The sequence below is a fragment of the Barbus barbus genome (assembly GCF_936440315.1).
Source record: "Barbus barbus genome assembly, chromosome: 12".
NCBI classification, from domain to species: Eukaryota; Metazoa; Chordata; class Actinopteri; order Cypriniformes; family Cyprinidae; genus Barbus; species Barbus barbus.
Genome location: NC_136740.1, coordinates 18,645,227 through 18,661,780, shown reverse-complemented (window position 1 = coordinate 18,661,780; position 16,554 = coordinate 18,645,227). Strand labels below are relative to the sequence as shown.

Here is a 16,554-nt window from a genome sequence, read left to right as displayed (position 1 = left end):
TTTCCTCCCTCCCTCTCTGTCTGTCTTTGGCGTAGCTGTCACTGAGCTGTCCTTCAGAATGAGTTGCGTACCTCTCTTTCTGTATCTCTCGCTCTCTGCTTCACACTTGGATTTCGTATGAAATGTTTCATTAGTGTATAGTTTTGTATGTTTAATTTTTAGACTGTGCTGTAATGATGCAGCAGCAGGCTTATGATGAATAAGACATGCGAGGTTGAAGGATGAAGAGAGTTTAATGGCTCTGTGTGCCATTCTTTGTTAGTAGACTAGTTTGTCTGACAGCACCCAGGATAACAGCAGTGCACATACAGTGTTATCTGCCACTCGAAATGCTAGGGAACATGTTTAATCTCAGATGCCACACAGATGGGCACCAGATTCCAGTCTGAGATCCTGGCACCAGTGAGGACATTCTCGGTTCTCTCCTCCTTACTTCATCTACTCCTCCTATATATCAATCTCTCCATCAATTTCCTTAACAGAACTGGCTTATCTCTTCTCATTTGTTTTTGCTTTTCTTTTTTTCCTGAATTATTTTAAATAAAATGATGACTGATATGTATATTATATACAGTATAAGCATCAAGATGTCAAGACTTAAAATCTATTAACATTATAATTATTAATTATTCCTAAGAAAAGGGGTAAACAAAATAAAAGGAGTCTAATTGTTTTTAATAATAATCAGACTTTTAAATTGTTAAACTGTTCACCGTTATGTGATTTATTATGTTATGTCTATGAAACATAAATAATAAATAATTTATTCCAGGAATGGTGTGATCAGTCTTCAATGTCAAATACTTCTCAAAAATCTGCTTATTCACTGTAAAAAATAGTTAAGCAAACATAAAAAATAAGGCAACTTGATGCAGTAAGACTTTCGAGATCTCTCAACAATAGTTTAGTTCTGCTCAGTAAAAATACTTTGAGCCAATATAATTTTTTTGTTTATGCAATGCTGATTGTCTTATTTTGCTAATATAAAAATTCTTGTCATAGCAACTGAAACAATAATTACTGTCATTGAGGTAATTAATTTTTTTTCTGTTTCTTGGAAGAAAAAAAAAAGTGTATAAAGTTACCATACTATCATATTTATGTTTGTTTATGAATGACAAACGTTAATGGATAACTTAGTAGACAACATTGTCTTTGTTTGTAAGACAACTTAAAAGACTAAGATATCCAGGAAATAGACATAAGTGTGTGAATATACTCTAGGTCTCAAAACTAGACACACAAACCTCAAGAACGGTGGCAATCAACAAATGTTAAAAAAGATGAGCGCTTTACATCACAATATAAAAAATAACAATAATGACAAAACAACAACAAAAAAGACAATAATTCTATAACAGTAACTGTCTAATTTATTCATCCTGCAATGCATACTGGGAACTCACAAAGCCTTAACATTTCAACAATATGAAATTCTTTGTTCAGACAACTGTGTTTGACTAGTTGGGACAACTTTTGCGGTAATTTTGTTGGTCTGACAAGGGTTTTTATGTAGCTTCAAGAAAATAGCATTTTTTAGTATTTGAGACTCAAAAGGTTTCGTAAACTGGAAAATGTGCAGTTGCATTTTTTTTACAGTGTTTGGTTCTCCAAAAATATTTATTATTTTTCTTCATAAATATTTAATAGTGCTGCTTAGTGTTTTCATGAGATGTTAAACAGTTAATATTTGGAAACAAAGTAAAAAAAAAAAATTGCATTTATTTTAAATAGAAATCTTTTGTAAAACTATAAATGTTCTTAGTGTAACTTTTGATCGATTTAATATGTCCTTGCAGAATAAAAGTGTTAATTTCTTAAAAAAATAAAAATAATAATAATGGTAACAATACGGGTGCACTAATATGCATTAAATAATTCTTAACTAATAATCACAAGTTAATGTATAACTAAACCATTTCTTAATGATTACTGCATCAGCAACAAATGAACATTCTATATGATTCATAGATTAAGTAATCAATATACTGTTATTATTTAAATGTGTCATAATATATAAATTCTCTAATAACATTAATGATGCAAAGTTATAACATAATGATACCTTTGCTAATCATTAGCTAATGATCAATTAAAGCAAAAACTGGAAGTTGAAATGCATGGCTTCGACCCATTGTGGTAATTAACACATGAATTTACACCATTAGTTAATACTACAAGTTATTAGGGAATTAATACATTATGACACATTTAAATAATAACAATGTGTTGATTACTTAATCTATGAATCATATAGAATGTTCAATTGATGCTGATGCAGTAATCATTAAGACATGTTTTAGTTCTTCATGAGTTATACATTAACTCATAATTATCTGTGCATTAGTTCAGCATGAATTAATGCATATTAGTGCCACCGTACTGTAAAGTGTTACCAAAAACACTTACCTAAACTTTTGAAAGATAGTGTCAGAGAGTTTAAAAGTGATTGCTGTTCATACACATCACACGAATGCCCAAAAGACAAAAGAACTCATAAAACACCATCCTCAATATTTGCATTGGTATCACTGGTACCAGTTGTTCATTTTAAGCAGATGGCAAATGTGCCATGAAACCATAAAGCAGTCTATTTGAACTTGCTTTGCCTGTTAGACTGACTCAGAATGTTGATTATAATAGAAAAGGTGCATTATTTGTGCTCCTGGAAGTTGTTAGAACTTTAGAATGATCTACAATAATTAAAGATGCAAATATTTTTTGTTACTTTTTGTAAACGCAACACAAACTCTTTGCGGGTGAAACACCTGCCCTGACATGATATCAGTTACCAGAACACACGCAGTTCAACCGATTCAAGAGGCTACCTGAGGGAAGATTAGTGATGTACTTTGCAAATGTTTTTCCAAATATGTTTATGCGTTTATGTTTTGAGCATATAAATAAACAGTTACACTAACAGTTAGATGACTGACAATAATGTGCGTGTCATTATTGGCTGGGGAATACAAAGTAGACTGTAAACACAAGAATCACCTGGAGAAAAAATTACTTTAACAAACGGTAGACTGTAGAGGAAGAGTTAAATCCCTAATTTTGTAGACTGTAGGGGAAGAGTTAAATCCCTAATTCCTTTAAATTCTGCATTTTTTCCCCCTGCTTCTCCATCTAATGAGCTCGACCACCTGCTCTTGAAGTTTACCTGTTTATGTGCATGGTCATATGAGTTGATGTGGTTGTCAAACTCCTGATGTTTATGGTACTGCTTGTCGCATAGTTCACAATAGAAGTTGGCTTTCAAATCCCCCAGGGCTTTTGCAAGGGCTTTCTCATTCTTAGCGTAGTCCTAAAAGAGAGAGAGAGAGAGACAAAGAGAGAGAATTGGTTATGTAAATGCTATAATTTAATTAGACAACTACACTTGACAATCACACAGTCCTTTCTTAAGAATAAATGGTTTCACTAACTGTTTAAAACCACAAAAGGAAATAATTGTACATGAACGGTACATCAATTAAGCAGTTTTATTTTTAGACTGTCTTATCCTAGCTGAATTTGATCATCAAGACCGTCCTTGACAGGCTAAAAGAACCTGATGAAATCAAACAACCCAGCCATCAAAGAATGTTTTTAAATGGTTAATATTTTGCTGTAATTACTAGTTTAACACTTTTAAGAAGATACTTGAATGTGAGCATAGCTGGGTTCCTACGACAACATGATCATCAGTTCATATTGGCTGCAGGATGAATTAACAAACTGAACTGCTCGTTGTGATAATAAGACTAGCGCTAACAGTTCTTAAACACTTAAAAGTCATTTTAACACACGAGAAACGTTGTTTACCTTGCCTTCTTTGAATACATCACTTTTTTGAGCAATATTTAACAATGACCTTTTTTGTGAATCTCACTATATTATTTGTTTTATATATTAATATGTCCAGAGAGCTTTGTGAGCCATTAAAAGAATTAAAGGGACAGCTCACCCAAAATGAATATTCTGTCATCATTCATAAGACTTTGGCTAATCTTTGAAAAAAATGAAGATATTTTTAATGAAAGCTGAGAGGTTTCTCTCCCTCCTTCGAAAGTCATTGTAAAAAATGAATCCACATGAATTAAGTAGTTTAGTCCAAGACTTGTGAAGGGATATGATCACCTTATATCATCATATAAAGCAATTGTGTCTCTTCACAAGACTTGGATAAAACTGCTTAATTTGTATGGATTCATTTAAAGGTATTTTTATAATTGTTTTTGTAAATTTAGGTTAACTGGATTTTCAATGGAGGAACAGAAATTTCTCAAGCTTCATTAAAACTATCTTCATTTGTGTTTCAAAAATGAATCAAAGTCTCATAGGTTTGAAACGACATGAGGGCAAGTAAATCATGAAATGTTAGCGTGAATTTTTTCTTTAAGATCTCAAAATTAAGATTCGAAAAGTGCACACGCACACACCTTCAATCATTGAAGTTGTTCAGAAATGACATTGATGGATCACCATGTAATATTCACTAATAACATGTTCAGGAGTGCGCGCACACACACACACACACACACACAAACTCTTCCTCTAGGGAATGTCATCTCTTTTTTGTTGCAAACTTCACATGAGATTCAGCTAGCTAGTAACTTCAAAGGCTTCTGCGATTAATTCAGTATCAAAAGTCTGCTTATACAGACCTCAGGGAGCGACATCAGCCTTACAAACACATTGTGCAGACTGCGCCGGTACACACAGACACACATAAGCAAAGAGTACATCTCTCTGGAGCATCATTACCAGAGCTTTCCCATAATGACACACAGACAGCACAGCTCAACATTTACTACAGGAAAACAAGGTGGAAAAGGTCATTGTGTACCAGCTCTTTAGCACTACACTCTTATTACATTTGACAGAGCATCTGATCAAGGACTCACTTTTGAGATGGTGTCGACTGAAAAGGGAGAATTCTTATGCATCATAGCACTGCAACAGTTTAATAGAGCTTGTTAACAAGTTTCTACATAGAGAAAGTTGAAGTAATTGTGACAATAATACTGATCATGTGCCTCATAATTGGCCAGAGGGCCTCTGCATCACACGGCCCTGCAGCGCGTGGGAGCGGATCATGAATGAGATGATGATGCAGTTAATAGGCCATCAGGGATTTTGAGGCACACTTTTCTGCTCAGAGTCCATCCGTGAGCAGAGACAACGAGATGTCAAAGCAAAAGAACATCATGATTGACTGCTGACACTCTGGTTGCTACACTTGGTATCTAAAATAGGGACATGCACACAATTCTGTGAAAACAGCTTCTGAAAAATTATTCTTTTAATTATTCAAAGACCCCAAACTTTTGAACAGCATGTATTTTTTCAATAATCTATTATATTATATAATATTATACTATACCATATTATATTATATTATATTAGGGCGTCCGCCATGACAGTTGCTGTGAGAAATACTGCAAGCAGAGTGATACAAACGGTGAAACGGCTGTTGCAGTTATGTTGGACTCTAATATCACATTCTTATCAGCCAATCAGATTCAAGGACCAGAAAGAACTGTTGTATAAAATATAATATAACATGATATAAATTGGTATATAAAAATATATAAGAATAAAAATGAGATAACAGAATAAGATAATATAGGAAAAAGCAGTTTTAGTACTTTATGGTATGTGTGAACAGGAAAAACCTCTTTGAATGTTTTTACATTCATTTTCCTTTATAACCAGGGGTGCACATAAGTCGACGCAGGTGTGTATGCGCGACCAAAATAAAAAATGCGCTGTGTAAATAAGTTCAGACCTCTCATTTGTGCAGTGACACGGTTGACAGCTGTTAATGCACAATTACTAGGGTATTTTAGATCGACAAACTGTAATATTTATAATATTTCTATTCTTACTGAAAGTATAAATCTAGGTGATCCACTGCCACTTTCAATGCACAGTGAAAAACGATTTAATTCACCAACACTCTTCAATCGTCAGCACATATACTTGCCGGCAACTCGCTAAAATAAAAGCTTGCTGATCTTAAGTTTGAAAATGCTGAAAATTAATATTCAAAAAAATAATAATAAATATTAGCATCTTATTTTTAAGTTAATAATTTAAATACACAAACATTATTGTGACATCTCACACTGTTTTCCAAGCTTCTCTTCATGTAAATTGTGTTTTTGAAATGGTGTGTCATTTAAAAATCCAACTTTAGAAACTGCATTCTGAATTTTGTTGTGTTCCATGTAGATGTTTTGAAACAAATATGTCTTATGTAAAACTGAAACCAGTCTTATTATACAGGGCTTAAAGTTAAGTAGTCATTCAGGCAACCTATCAACAAGTCTTTTTTTAAAATGTGTTGTTTTGTTTTATATCCCTACAAATGATATTCCCCCCAGGGCTTTACAACTCATTCCCAAAATTCATCATCCCCAAAGCCCCCCTTTAAAATGTAACCCTAAATTTAGTCTCACAGATGTGTGGTGGAGTGAAACGATAGAGCAAGAGAGCTGAGAAGAGCCACTCTGTACATCTGTCATTTTAACACGCGCCCCGTCCCTGAGACTCAAAACAACAGATGTTAACTCTTAATTGCTTTTGGATGCGTTTTGCATCAGAATTAGTTACACGTGTTCTGCTCTTACTCACCACCCACACCAGACAGACCCAGTCATGGGGATGCAAAAGACAGAACATTGGCTGAGTGATCTGGCAACCACCTGCCCTCTGCCACAAACACAACATTATGTTCCCAGGATGCACCAGGACCGCAAGTTTGATCTCCATTAGCTTAAACAAGTTACATTCAACAGTAAGGATGAATCCTATCAAAAATAGTCATATAGTAGCAGCCAATATGCATTAGGTTCATTTGTATTGAAAGTTTCCATGTATACATGCCATACCACTACTGTGTCTGCTTTACTCCTGAACCTACTTTTGCAAATGTGTTTTGTAACAGCACAGGCAAATAAATTGATGGAGCATTTCTAGGTTATCTTCTTAATACTGCTGTCTGGGGAGCTACAAAACACTCTGTCTTACAAATCAAAGCAATTTAAATGTGCACTCTCACTCATTTAGTCTCTCATTCTTTCTCATAGTCTTGGTTTTGCTCTTATTTCATTTATACCGCAGGTTGAAAAGGAATATGATGTGTTATGTTATGTCCTTTTTCAACTGACAAGAAATTGATTTTATGCTCAATTATATCTGGAGACGCAAATAAGTAAGGTCTTTATATCTGTGAAGACACACACAAACATGTTTACTTGGCTATATACTGTACATGAGGACATTCCGTAGACTTTTGCTGTTTGTTATAAATACTATAACCTTACAGAAAACTTTATGCATGTTTACGATTAAAACAAAATACCTCTCTAAAATGAGGTTGTGTCACATTTAGTCCACTCATACCAATTTGTGAACTAACATCTTTTCTTATACGAGACATGGAAAATGAGATTACAGTAAATTGTTACACATCAAACAGAAGGGCATTTTGCATGAACAAAGCCATCTACTTGGAAAAAAAAAATGAAAAGCTACCTTATAATCATATTTTAGCATCATTGAGATACAATTGTCACGTTCACTGGAGACCGTGAACGAGAAAACAAGGAAATATTCCAACAAACAGTATTTATTAATCTAATCGCTTGAACACAGAGAGTGTCGGAGACATGAAGTACACACATGACATATGCATGACATTCAACAGCAGACGAGAAGACAGGGAAACACAGGGCTTATAAACAGGGAGAAAACTAGATAATAAATCAAACACACCTGGGGCCCATTTCAGGAAGGAGGTTAAGTGAAAACTCTGAGTATGTTAACCCTGAAATGAGGGAAACTCTGGGTTTTCTGTTTCAAAATGGGAGGTTTGTCAAACCCGGGAAAGCAGGGTAAGTCAAGCCCGTTTCTGAAAGAGAGGTAACTTATACTCAGAGTCAGTTACCATGGTAACTTACTCTGTGAACCTAACCTGGTCGGGAGCAGGTTTTCTTCGGTAAACCCAGAGTTTCTTTCCATCTCCTCCCCCTTTTTAAAGTGTAGGCTAAGCGATGTTTTAATACCTCATTAATTAATATTCAAAATATTATAATTTTTTTACACCGTATTCATATTTTAAATGGTAGTTTTATTCAAAACATGGGAGATGCAGAGTACATTATAAGTCCTGTATGCAGATTTTAAGGAAAGTGCGCATCGCTCTCACGCTCTTTCTGAGAATTACAAATCCTCAAAGAGGAGTATCACAGGACTGTAGGTCAGTGGTGTAGAAATCGGTTTAAATGAGGCTAATCTGATAAATGACGTTCACTTGATAACATCTTTATGTGACCTCTGGAAGTAACCCAATAATCAGAATTTCCTTCAGGATTTCCACTGTGGTTGGATGCATTGATGACAAGCATATCCCCACCATCGCACCTTCTGAAAATGAAACTGATTACTGTATGGAATGGAAGGATGCCAGATGGAGGGGTAGTACGATCCGTAACCACCACCACAACACAAATTATTCAAAAATGTTTTGGTCATCTTTATTTCCTAATACAAAAGCAAAAGTTTTTCTTTTTACTTGTGGATTTTAGAATTCTTCCAATACTTGACCATATCCTCTTCATCTGTCAGTGGTGCTGGTGCACTGGGTCTCCCTCTGTCTTCTTGCTGTCGAGTCAGTAGTTAATTTTATTACTCTAATTAAGAAATGTAACAGGTTGGATTAGAGAATATTTAATTATGTGAAAAGAGTGTTAAACTATGTGGAAAAAGCTGCAGCGCGTTCACATTGAATGAAATTTAATGTCAAATGTTTGTAAAGTCATTTTAATTGTGTTTTTATACTTCATTCTTAGCTGCTGCCATGTTCTTGTTTCTTTTCTCTCTTTTTTGTGGCCATGGGATACCATTAAAATGAATATTAGTTCAATAATTTACAGTTTTCACCTCTGATATTATAACAGTTATTAAGTTATTGACAGTTATTAAGAATTAAAGTTACGCATTGACGGAATACGCATGCTGACGTCTTTTTGGCAGGAGCTGTTGCCATGGTGAATCGTAATTTCGGCGCTCCGTTGATCATGACTTTTCATAGTCGTGGTGCACGTGCTTAATTCAGAGTCAACCTACTTAGAGTTGAGTAAACTAACTCAGTTCAGCTGTTCTGTAACCAAAAAGTTTCCCATCTCAGAGTAAGTTGAACCTCCTTATTGAAACAAGCACCTGGAATTAATGAACTAATAAACCTAAACCGGGACAGGAACAGGAACTAACCAAATATGGGCACGAGAGGAAGGGAAACACAACACACAGGGAGACAGGACTGACAACAATATAGTAAATATTTGGAATAACTTTTTTTCATGTTAATTTCTGTTATTTGTTTTGTTGTGTGTTTGTGTCATTTGTATTAGTTTTAGTAGTCGGTCTAGTTTATTTCAGTTTTAGTTATTTTAGTTCAAGTTAAACTAAATAAAAATGAAAAATGTTGCATTGTTAACTATAGCTTAAATAAAATAAGTTTAGATTTTGTATATTTTATAATATTTTTGTTTTATTTCAGTTAACATTTGTTTTAAGTAACAAAATGTTTTGCAGTACGGCAGGAAATGTTGCAACATGATGCAGTTCAGCAATTGCGGCAATGAAAGACAAAAAACAAAGTGAAAATTGTTAGAAAATGTTCTACTTAGAAAAAGAGAGATCTTTTTGTGAGATATTTGTGATAGGAAAAAAAATGACGTCATTCAGGTTTATTAATCCAATTCTACCTGCTCTTGACATTTGGAAAGTGTGTGTGAATCAGTGTAGAATCATCATTCCAGGAACGAATGATGAATGAGTCATTATTCTCACGAACAAATCATTATTCTAATGATTTAATAGCAAGTCTTGTGGCCTGCTTACATTGGTCATTTTTATATTGTACCATGCTACACACACACAAAGAACAATAATATTCCACAGTAACACTGCATTGTTTGATGCTACCTGTTGGAAGACTGCGACTCTCCAAAGCGTGAAACCCCTGCAGGGATGCTTGTGTGCGGCCGGGAGGCTGTAGATGTGCGAGACAGGCTGATCTGACATTGCTTCTCTCATTCTCAGAATTCTCCTCAAGCATCAGACTCTACGAGCTTCCTCTCAGATCTGTGAACTTATTCGCTCAGAGCTTTAAAAACCATTGCTTCTGCTACTTGAAAACCCCTAATATTATTACTGCTTTATGAAAGCCCAGAATAAACGCAATGCTACAGCAGGAGATCTCACATTACTACAAATTTTGCCCCATTTTTGAGCATTTCCAAGAATGCCATTCGCAGGTGCCAACTACATTGATCGCTAAGTGCCCATAATAAAAAAGTGTGATGAAAGCTGGTTCTGAATAAATGAATATGGAACGACAGCATGTGCGGAGAGATGTAAGGCCGGATGGAGGTGGAGCTGAAGGTCTAATTAGGGGTGTCGTGGGTTGAACTGACGGAGAAGGGGGGTTCAAAGCGGCACTATTCAACCTTTGTAGAGGAGAAGAGAAGAAGGTGACACCCACATCCATAAAACAACTACTTAGATCTCCCACTTTAATCCCCCGTTACAGAAAGAGAGAGAGAGGCTTTTCTATGCCTGCTCACTGACCTTAACAGCTCTCACATTCAGCACATTAAACACAGGTTGACAGCGAACAGAGCGCCGGGTCTAGCGGTTCACCCATTAAAACAAATTCTCTTTCGCTTTCTCTCCCTCAAGCACAAGTACAAACACCTGGACTGAAATATTACTGAGCGCCTTTTAAATTCGGTCTGTTTTCCATGTCAGTTCCATGGTAATTAAACAATAATGTCTCACACTCTTTTTCTCCTAACACCTCTATCCCATTCTGGCACAGACACTGATTGCTCGTACCGTTTGAAACGTTTCATGTCTTCATGTGTATTAAAAAGAGAAGAATTTCCATAAGCCATTAAGTTTCATCTTTAGTCTAATTTTGAGTGTTCAGACAGGAGAGATAATCAAAAGGCGTTTTTAAAATCGTTGACAAGGAAATGTCACGTCAGCTCTGCTCCTCAAAGAATATATGAAGAGAATTATTCAGAGCGAGCAAAGTCCCAGTTAATGAAGAACACTTCACAATATCTTTCATAAGGCCAGATTGGTTATACTCAGACAGACAGACAGACTGGTGTGTCTAGATCAAGGGAAATTTCCTCTGTCTAATGGACATCCAGTCTGCTGCTCTCCTACTGTTAAACTGCAGGAACTCCCTTCTGCTGAAACATTCTCCCCTAGTTCACAGTGACCCCCTGTTGACTTCATCTTCCACATCTGGGCACCCTCTGAATCATAATGCCCATTCAGAAACAGCTGAAACCAAACCTATACCACGAGACTAACTCATCTTATATTTGAATGAATGAAAACTACCATACATTAACTACAAAGTTTAAAGGGTTCCAGATCTGTTCCATTCTGGTTACCAGCTGATATTAGAGTACTTTTATATTGAGCAGTATTCAATATACACTATGGTTCAAAAGTTTCAGCTCAGTAAGATTAACAAAAAATCAATGACAATGTAATTGATGTTATTGATATTATAAACCAGTTTTATCTCAAATAAATTCTGGGTCATTCCATGTCAAATCAACCAAATTTCAGAAACTTGGCCCCAGCTCAAATTTTTGATTTTGCTAATATTTTTTTCTGAAGAAAGATAAACATGTATAGTGATGAAAGCCAAAATAATAAATATCATGGATGAATATTTACCGAGTAGCACACGGTTTTGTAGAGGAGGGTCAAAATGGCAATTTTCACCTGAGATTTAGAGGCAAATTGCAGGGGAGTAAAAATGACTTCAGAAAGATGGCAGCATCATAATGTTACTTCTACACAGAGATCGGTAGATCTATTAGTAAAATCTGTTGACTTTGGCAACTTTTGTTGCATTATGTCCCTTTCCCCCAAAAATGGGGAAACGTTTCAAGTTTTTTCTCCAAAGTTTCTATGCCTATAACTCACAAAGTATTACAGATATCTTAATGCCCATTTAGATATTGGGTTTTAACAAACTTTCCTTTTGGCATCTTCATTTTAAAGGCCTTATATTGTTCAGTTCCAGAGATATTGGTATTTCAATATGGCTCCAGGGGGAAAACCGTTAATTGTGGTGTCAAACCAAATGTGGGTCACTGTGCAAAAACATGATGCTTCTTTTCTTTTAAAAAGGAATGTCTGAAGAACAAATAGTGTTCAAACTATAAATCTATCTTCTAGCTTCTGACAAAACAATTGCATTGAATGTTGAATGTAATCTTAAGCAAATCTCAATTGGATACTAATACTGTACATTCTAATGCTTAAATTCACTTAAAGTCTCACTTAAAATTATTTATTTTAGTTTTTAATAAATTTAAACAAAATAGTATAGCATTTTAATATCAGCCATGGTGCACCCCTTAAAAAATAACAAAACAGTAATTTAAAAAAAAAAGCAGTCACTCGATATTCTATGGCTATCTTTTGCTTTTCACCCTATACTTTTGCAGCAAGATCATACCAGAGCAAAACATTCTTTGCAACTTTGAACGGGCCGGATCAAGGCTACATCACTGGAGTTTCTATGCAAGTGTGTGTCTGAGGGGTAGAGTTGTGAGATGCCTTCAAACCTGTGTGGTGTGTGAGCGAGCATGTGTGTGTGTGTGTTCTCAGATGCAGACCAGGAATTTCAATCATTTCTCTCCTCCTTTCTCTGCCCGTGCAAACATCCAGAACAGAGAGAGGGGCAGTGTTCCAGTGCAGCAGGCAGACAAAGAGAGAAAAAGATCCCTGTGGGTCTCAAATGAAATTCCTATCATGTCAGGGCAGGAACAGGATTCAATAGTGTTTATTGGCATCTCTTGACCAGAGGGAAATTAAATTCCACTGGCTTGTTTCATTATGGACAGCAGGTTCAGGCCTCTGCTCCCTCTCTTCATCCTTCACTCCCTCTCTTTCATTGGCTTTGGGTTAAGTGGTGAGGGCCCAGAATTGCCCCTAATTTCCCTGGTAATTTGCCTCTGTGTGTTTGTGTTTTTCAGCTTGTGTGTGTGTGTGTGTGTGTGTGTGTGTTTGTGTCAGCCAGCTGAATCTCCTAGACGGCAATGGCCTCTCTTGCCAAAAATCATATAACATTATCATCCCCTTCAATGCATTAAACAAACAAAAAACAACAACAACTGGCCATTATCTCCAGACTGGATCAAAGCAATGAGCACAGTGGCTGGTTCTACCTTGACTGGATTTATTTTCTGTCATTTCTTCAAAACCTGATCTAATCTCATCCTGAAAGCTTAGACCTCGGATGAAAGAGGCAGATTTGTGCCGCCATCTATGACAGAGCTTTACATAAAGAAGATCTTGAACAGTGTGAGCATGAGAAAGAGAAGAGAGAAACATGGTGAGAGATGGTAATGAAAACAGGAAAACATAAAAAGAAAGAGTCCAGAACTGTGGTGCAGGGATGTCATCCCATTTGTGCTCAAATGGGAAATTCATGTTTGAATCTAACTTACAACATACCCAAGGTGCATATATTTCTACTCTACTGTTCAAAAGTTTTGGGTCGGTCAGATTTGTATTTAAATTAATTAACTTTATTTTTCAAGGATGCGTTCCATTTTAGATTGGAAAAAAAAAAAAAAAAACTATTTAAAATAAATGCTGATTTTTACTCAAATAAAAGTATCATGGTTTCCACAAAAATACTAAAAACAAATACTACTTGGTGAACATAAGAGTCGTCTTTCTAAAACATTCTACAGTTCTTACCAACCCTAAATGTGACCCTGGACCACAAAACCAGCTCTGAGATTTGATAATGAGATTTATACATCATTTATACAAAGCTAAATAAATAAGCTTTCCATTGATGTATGGTTTGTTAGGATAGGACAATATTTGGCCGAAATACAACTGTTTGAAAATCGGGAATCTGAGGGTGCAAAAAAATCTAAATATTGAGAAAATCACCTTTAAAGTTGTCAAAATGAAGTTATTACCAATGCATATTACTAATCAAAAATTAAGTTTTGATATATTTATGGTAGGATATTTACAAAATATCTTCATGCATGATCTTTACTTAATATCCTAATGATTTTTGGCATAACAGAAATCAATCATTTTGAGACATACAGTGTATTTTTGGCTGTTGCTACAAATATACCCGTACTACTTATAACTAGTTTTGTGCTCCAGGGTCACAAATTTATAAATTTATATTGTATATACTAGTGTATATACTTTATGTCTATTAAAAATCTGAGATAACTACTGAAAATGCAACTTTTGTAAGCTTTTTACTAATTTAGCGTAACAATTGTCTTAATAATGTGACAAGTTCTTAGTATTTGGTTTGTCCTCGTTTTTCTGTACAAAGCAGTTCACATAGTGTATATCAAAAAATGTATGTATTGACCTAGACATAAAGTAGTGTAGAATCTGAAATATTTTACATTCATCTAACATCATAGCATTTGCATTTCTTTATTTTAAATTAGTCAAAATCCTAAACCTTTATTTCCAGATTAAAATGAGATTGTCAGTGTGGTCTAAAACTTTAGTAGCCCACTGAACACTACAAAACTGGAAGTGATGAGAAATGAGCGTGGTGCTTACTGTAAGTGTGATGTGTTTGCATCGTGGGTTACAAATGCTTTCCCTAATGTACGCTAATGTATCAGTATCACAGTGATATATACTGTGCATAGAAAGAGAGATGAGGGAACAGAGGAAGCCAGAGAGCGAGAGAAAGGGACTATTTAAGTAAGATGTAGTGGAGCGGTTGGCCCACATGCCCGGATCTGTGATGTACTTGCTGAGTGGCTTGCAGAGGCACGACCATCTGGCCCCAGCTACAGGCAGACTGATGCCTACTGCACTAACATACACCCAGATGGGCCTCACACGGCCTGCACAGGGGCCCACTTTCACACACATTTTCTGAGCCCCCTGATATGTCTTAACTATAGCTGAGAGTCTATGTGCTTGGGGCAATGGACTCTATGCACGACTACTTCCGCGTTTCGTGTCAGTTGCTCCGCAACTTCCGGTGCTGCGCCGGAAGCGGGTTTTTCCTACTGTTTCAATGAGCGCTCTCAGCATGGCATTTTACACTCGCTGCTTGCAAGAACTTCCACGGATTACAGTGAACGATGTCAATCGAATTGTAAGATTAACAGCGGTCACTCCTTCAAGTAAAAAGGAGAAGGGCTTCAAATTGTATGTTTCGAGCTATATCGACAACTTTGAAGGTACGTATTCTCAAGGTAACAAGCTAACGTTAGCTAGCTTCGTTTGTGACGGTGCATACGCTTATAGGATGTGTTTTGTTTACTTAACTTGTTTAAGATCTTCTGTTTTTATAGTTTCGCTAATGTTATTGTGTTAATACGATCTGTATGACCCTTTAAAGCTATGTCATTTTTTTCAGTCTCTGAAAAGGATCAGGTGACAGGAGAGATCAGCGTGAGGGCCACTTGTTTCAGATCTATGAGGAAGACAGAGAAGCCACATAGTTTGAGAGTAGGGAGACAACACTAGAGAAATAAAGGATTAATTTACTGTTCATATTTTAAAATGTTTAAATTTTCTATTTAAAAAAAAATAATAATAATAATAATTTATACAGTAAGTTTAGAAATGCAGACTTAAGTCTATTCAGTAAAATATTCAGAATTCAAAATATTCAGATTTTGATATATATATATATAGATAGATAGATAGATAGATAGATAGATAGATAGATAGATAGATAGATTTATATAGCTAGATAGAGAGAGTGAGAGAGAGATTTAATTTGTGGTCATCCATTTACTATGTCATTGTTTAATTATCTTTATAGATTACATTAAAGGACTCCAAACCTGTCATACTGTCCCAGTGTAGCTGTTCCTGTGTAGCTGGCACAGCACTGTGCAATCATATTGTTGCACTATTGTACCAGACTGCACATTACTCTCAGCTTGGGATAAGTGCAGTTCCTCCAGTTCGCAGCTGTACTGAAACTGAGCAGAGCTGGCACAAACCACGAACAATGGTAAGTTTAAGTGAATTTTTCAAGAATTTTAAGAATAAATGGTATTAAATGATTGCTTTCCTAACATCATTCCTTGAGGCACACAAAAACCTTGTTTTAAATTCAACTCATTGCTCTTTAAAAGACCTAAAACTTGTGTGTCAGATTAGTGAGATGTCCAAGACATGCACTGTTGGTGGGCCTCCAGGAACAAGTTTGGCAAACACTGGTTCATACTAAAGTGACTATTGGTATTCCTAGGGAGTCCGGCCAGGTCCTGTCAGTGGGATGGTGGTTATATCTGCACGACCTAAAGAAAGGAAACTCGCTGATGGCTTAAGGTGCACAGTGCAATCAGTTACTTACTTAATGTAGAAGTATAATATGGGATTGTTTACTATGTGGACAAAGGGATAGTTCACAAAAAAGTCACAGCATTTACTCGCTCTCATGTCATTCCAAACCCGTATTACTTTAACACAAAAACATATATTAGGCAGCATGACTGTTTC

General features: G+C 35.8%; 1 protein-coding gene across 1 annotated transcript in view; it reads right to left on the bottom strand.

Moving 5' to 3' along the window:
- Positions 1-16,554, bottom strand: part of LOC306878449 (zinc finger protein 804B-like) — a gene marked incomplete at both ends in the record, with an annotated part of 127,761 nt that overhangs the window by 27,132 nt on the left and 84,075 nt on the right. The window contains one exon of the mRNA XM_079430807.1: positions 3,164-3,307. Coding sequence (XP_079286933.1) covers positions 3,164-3,307 — 144 coding nt within the window. The remainder of the gene's footprint in view (positions 1-3,163; positions 3,308-16,554) is intronic.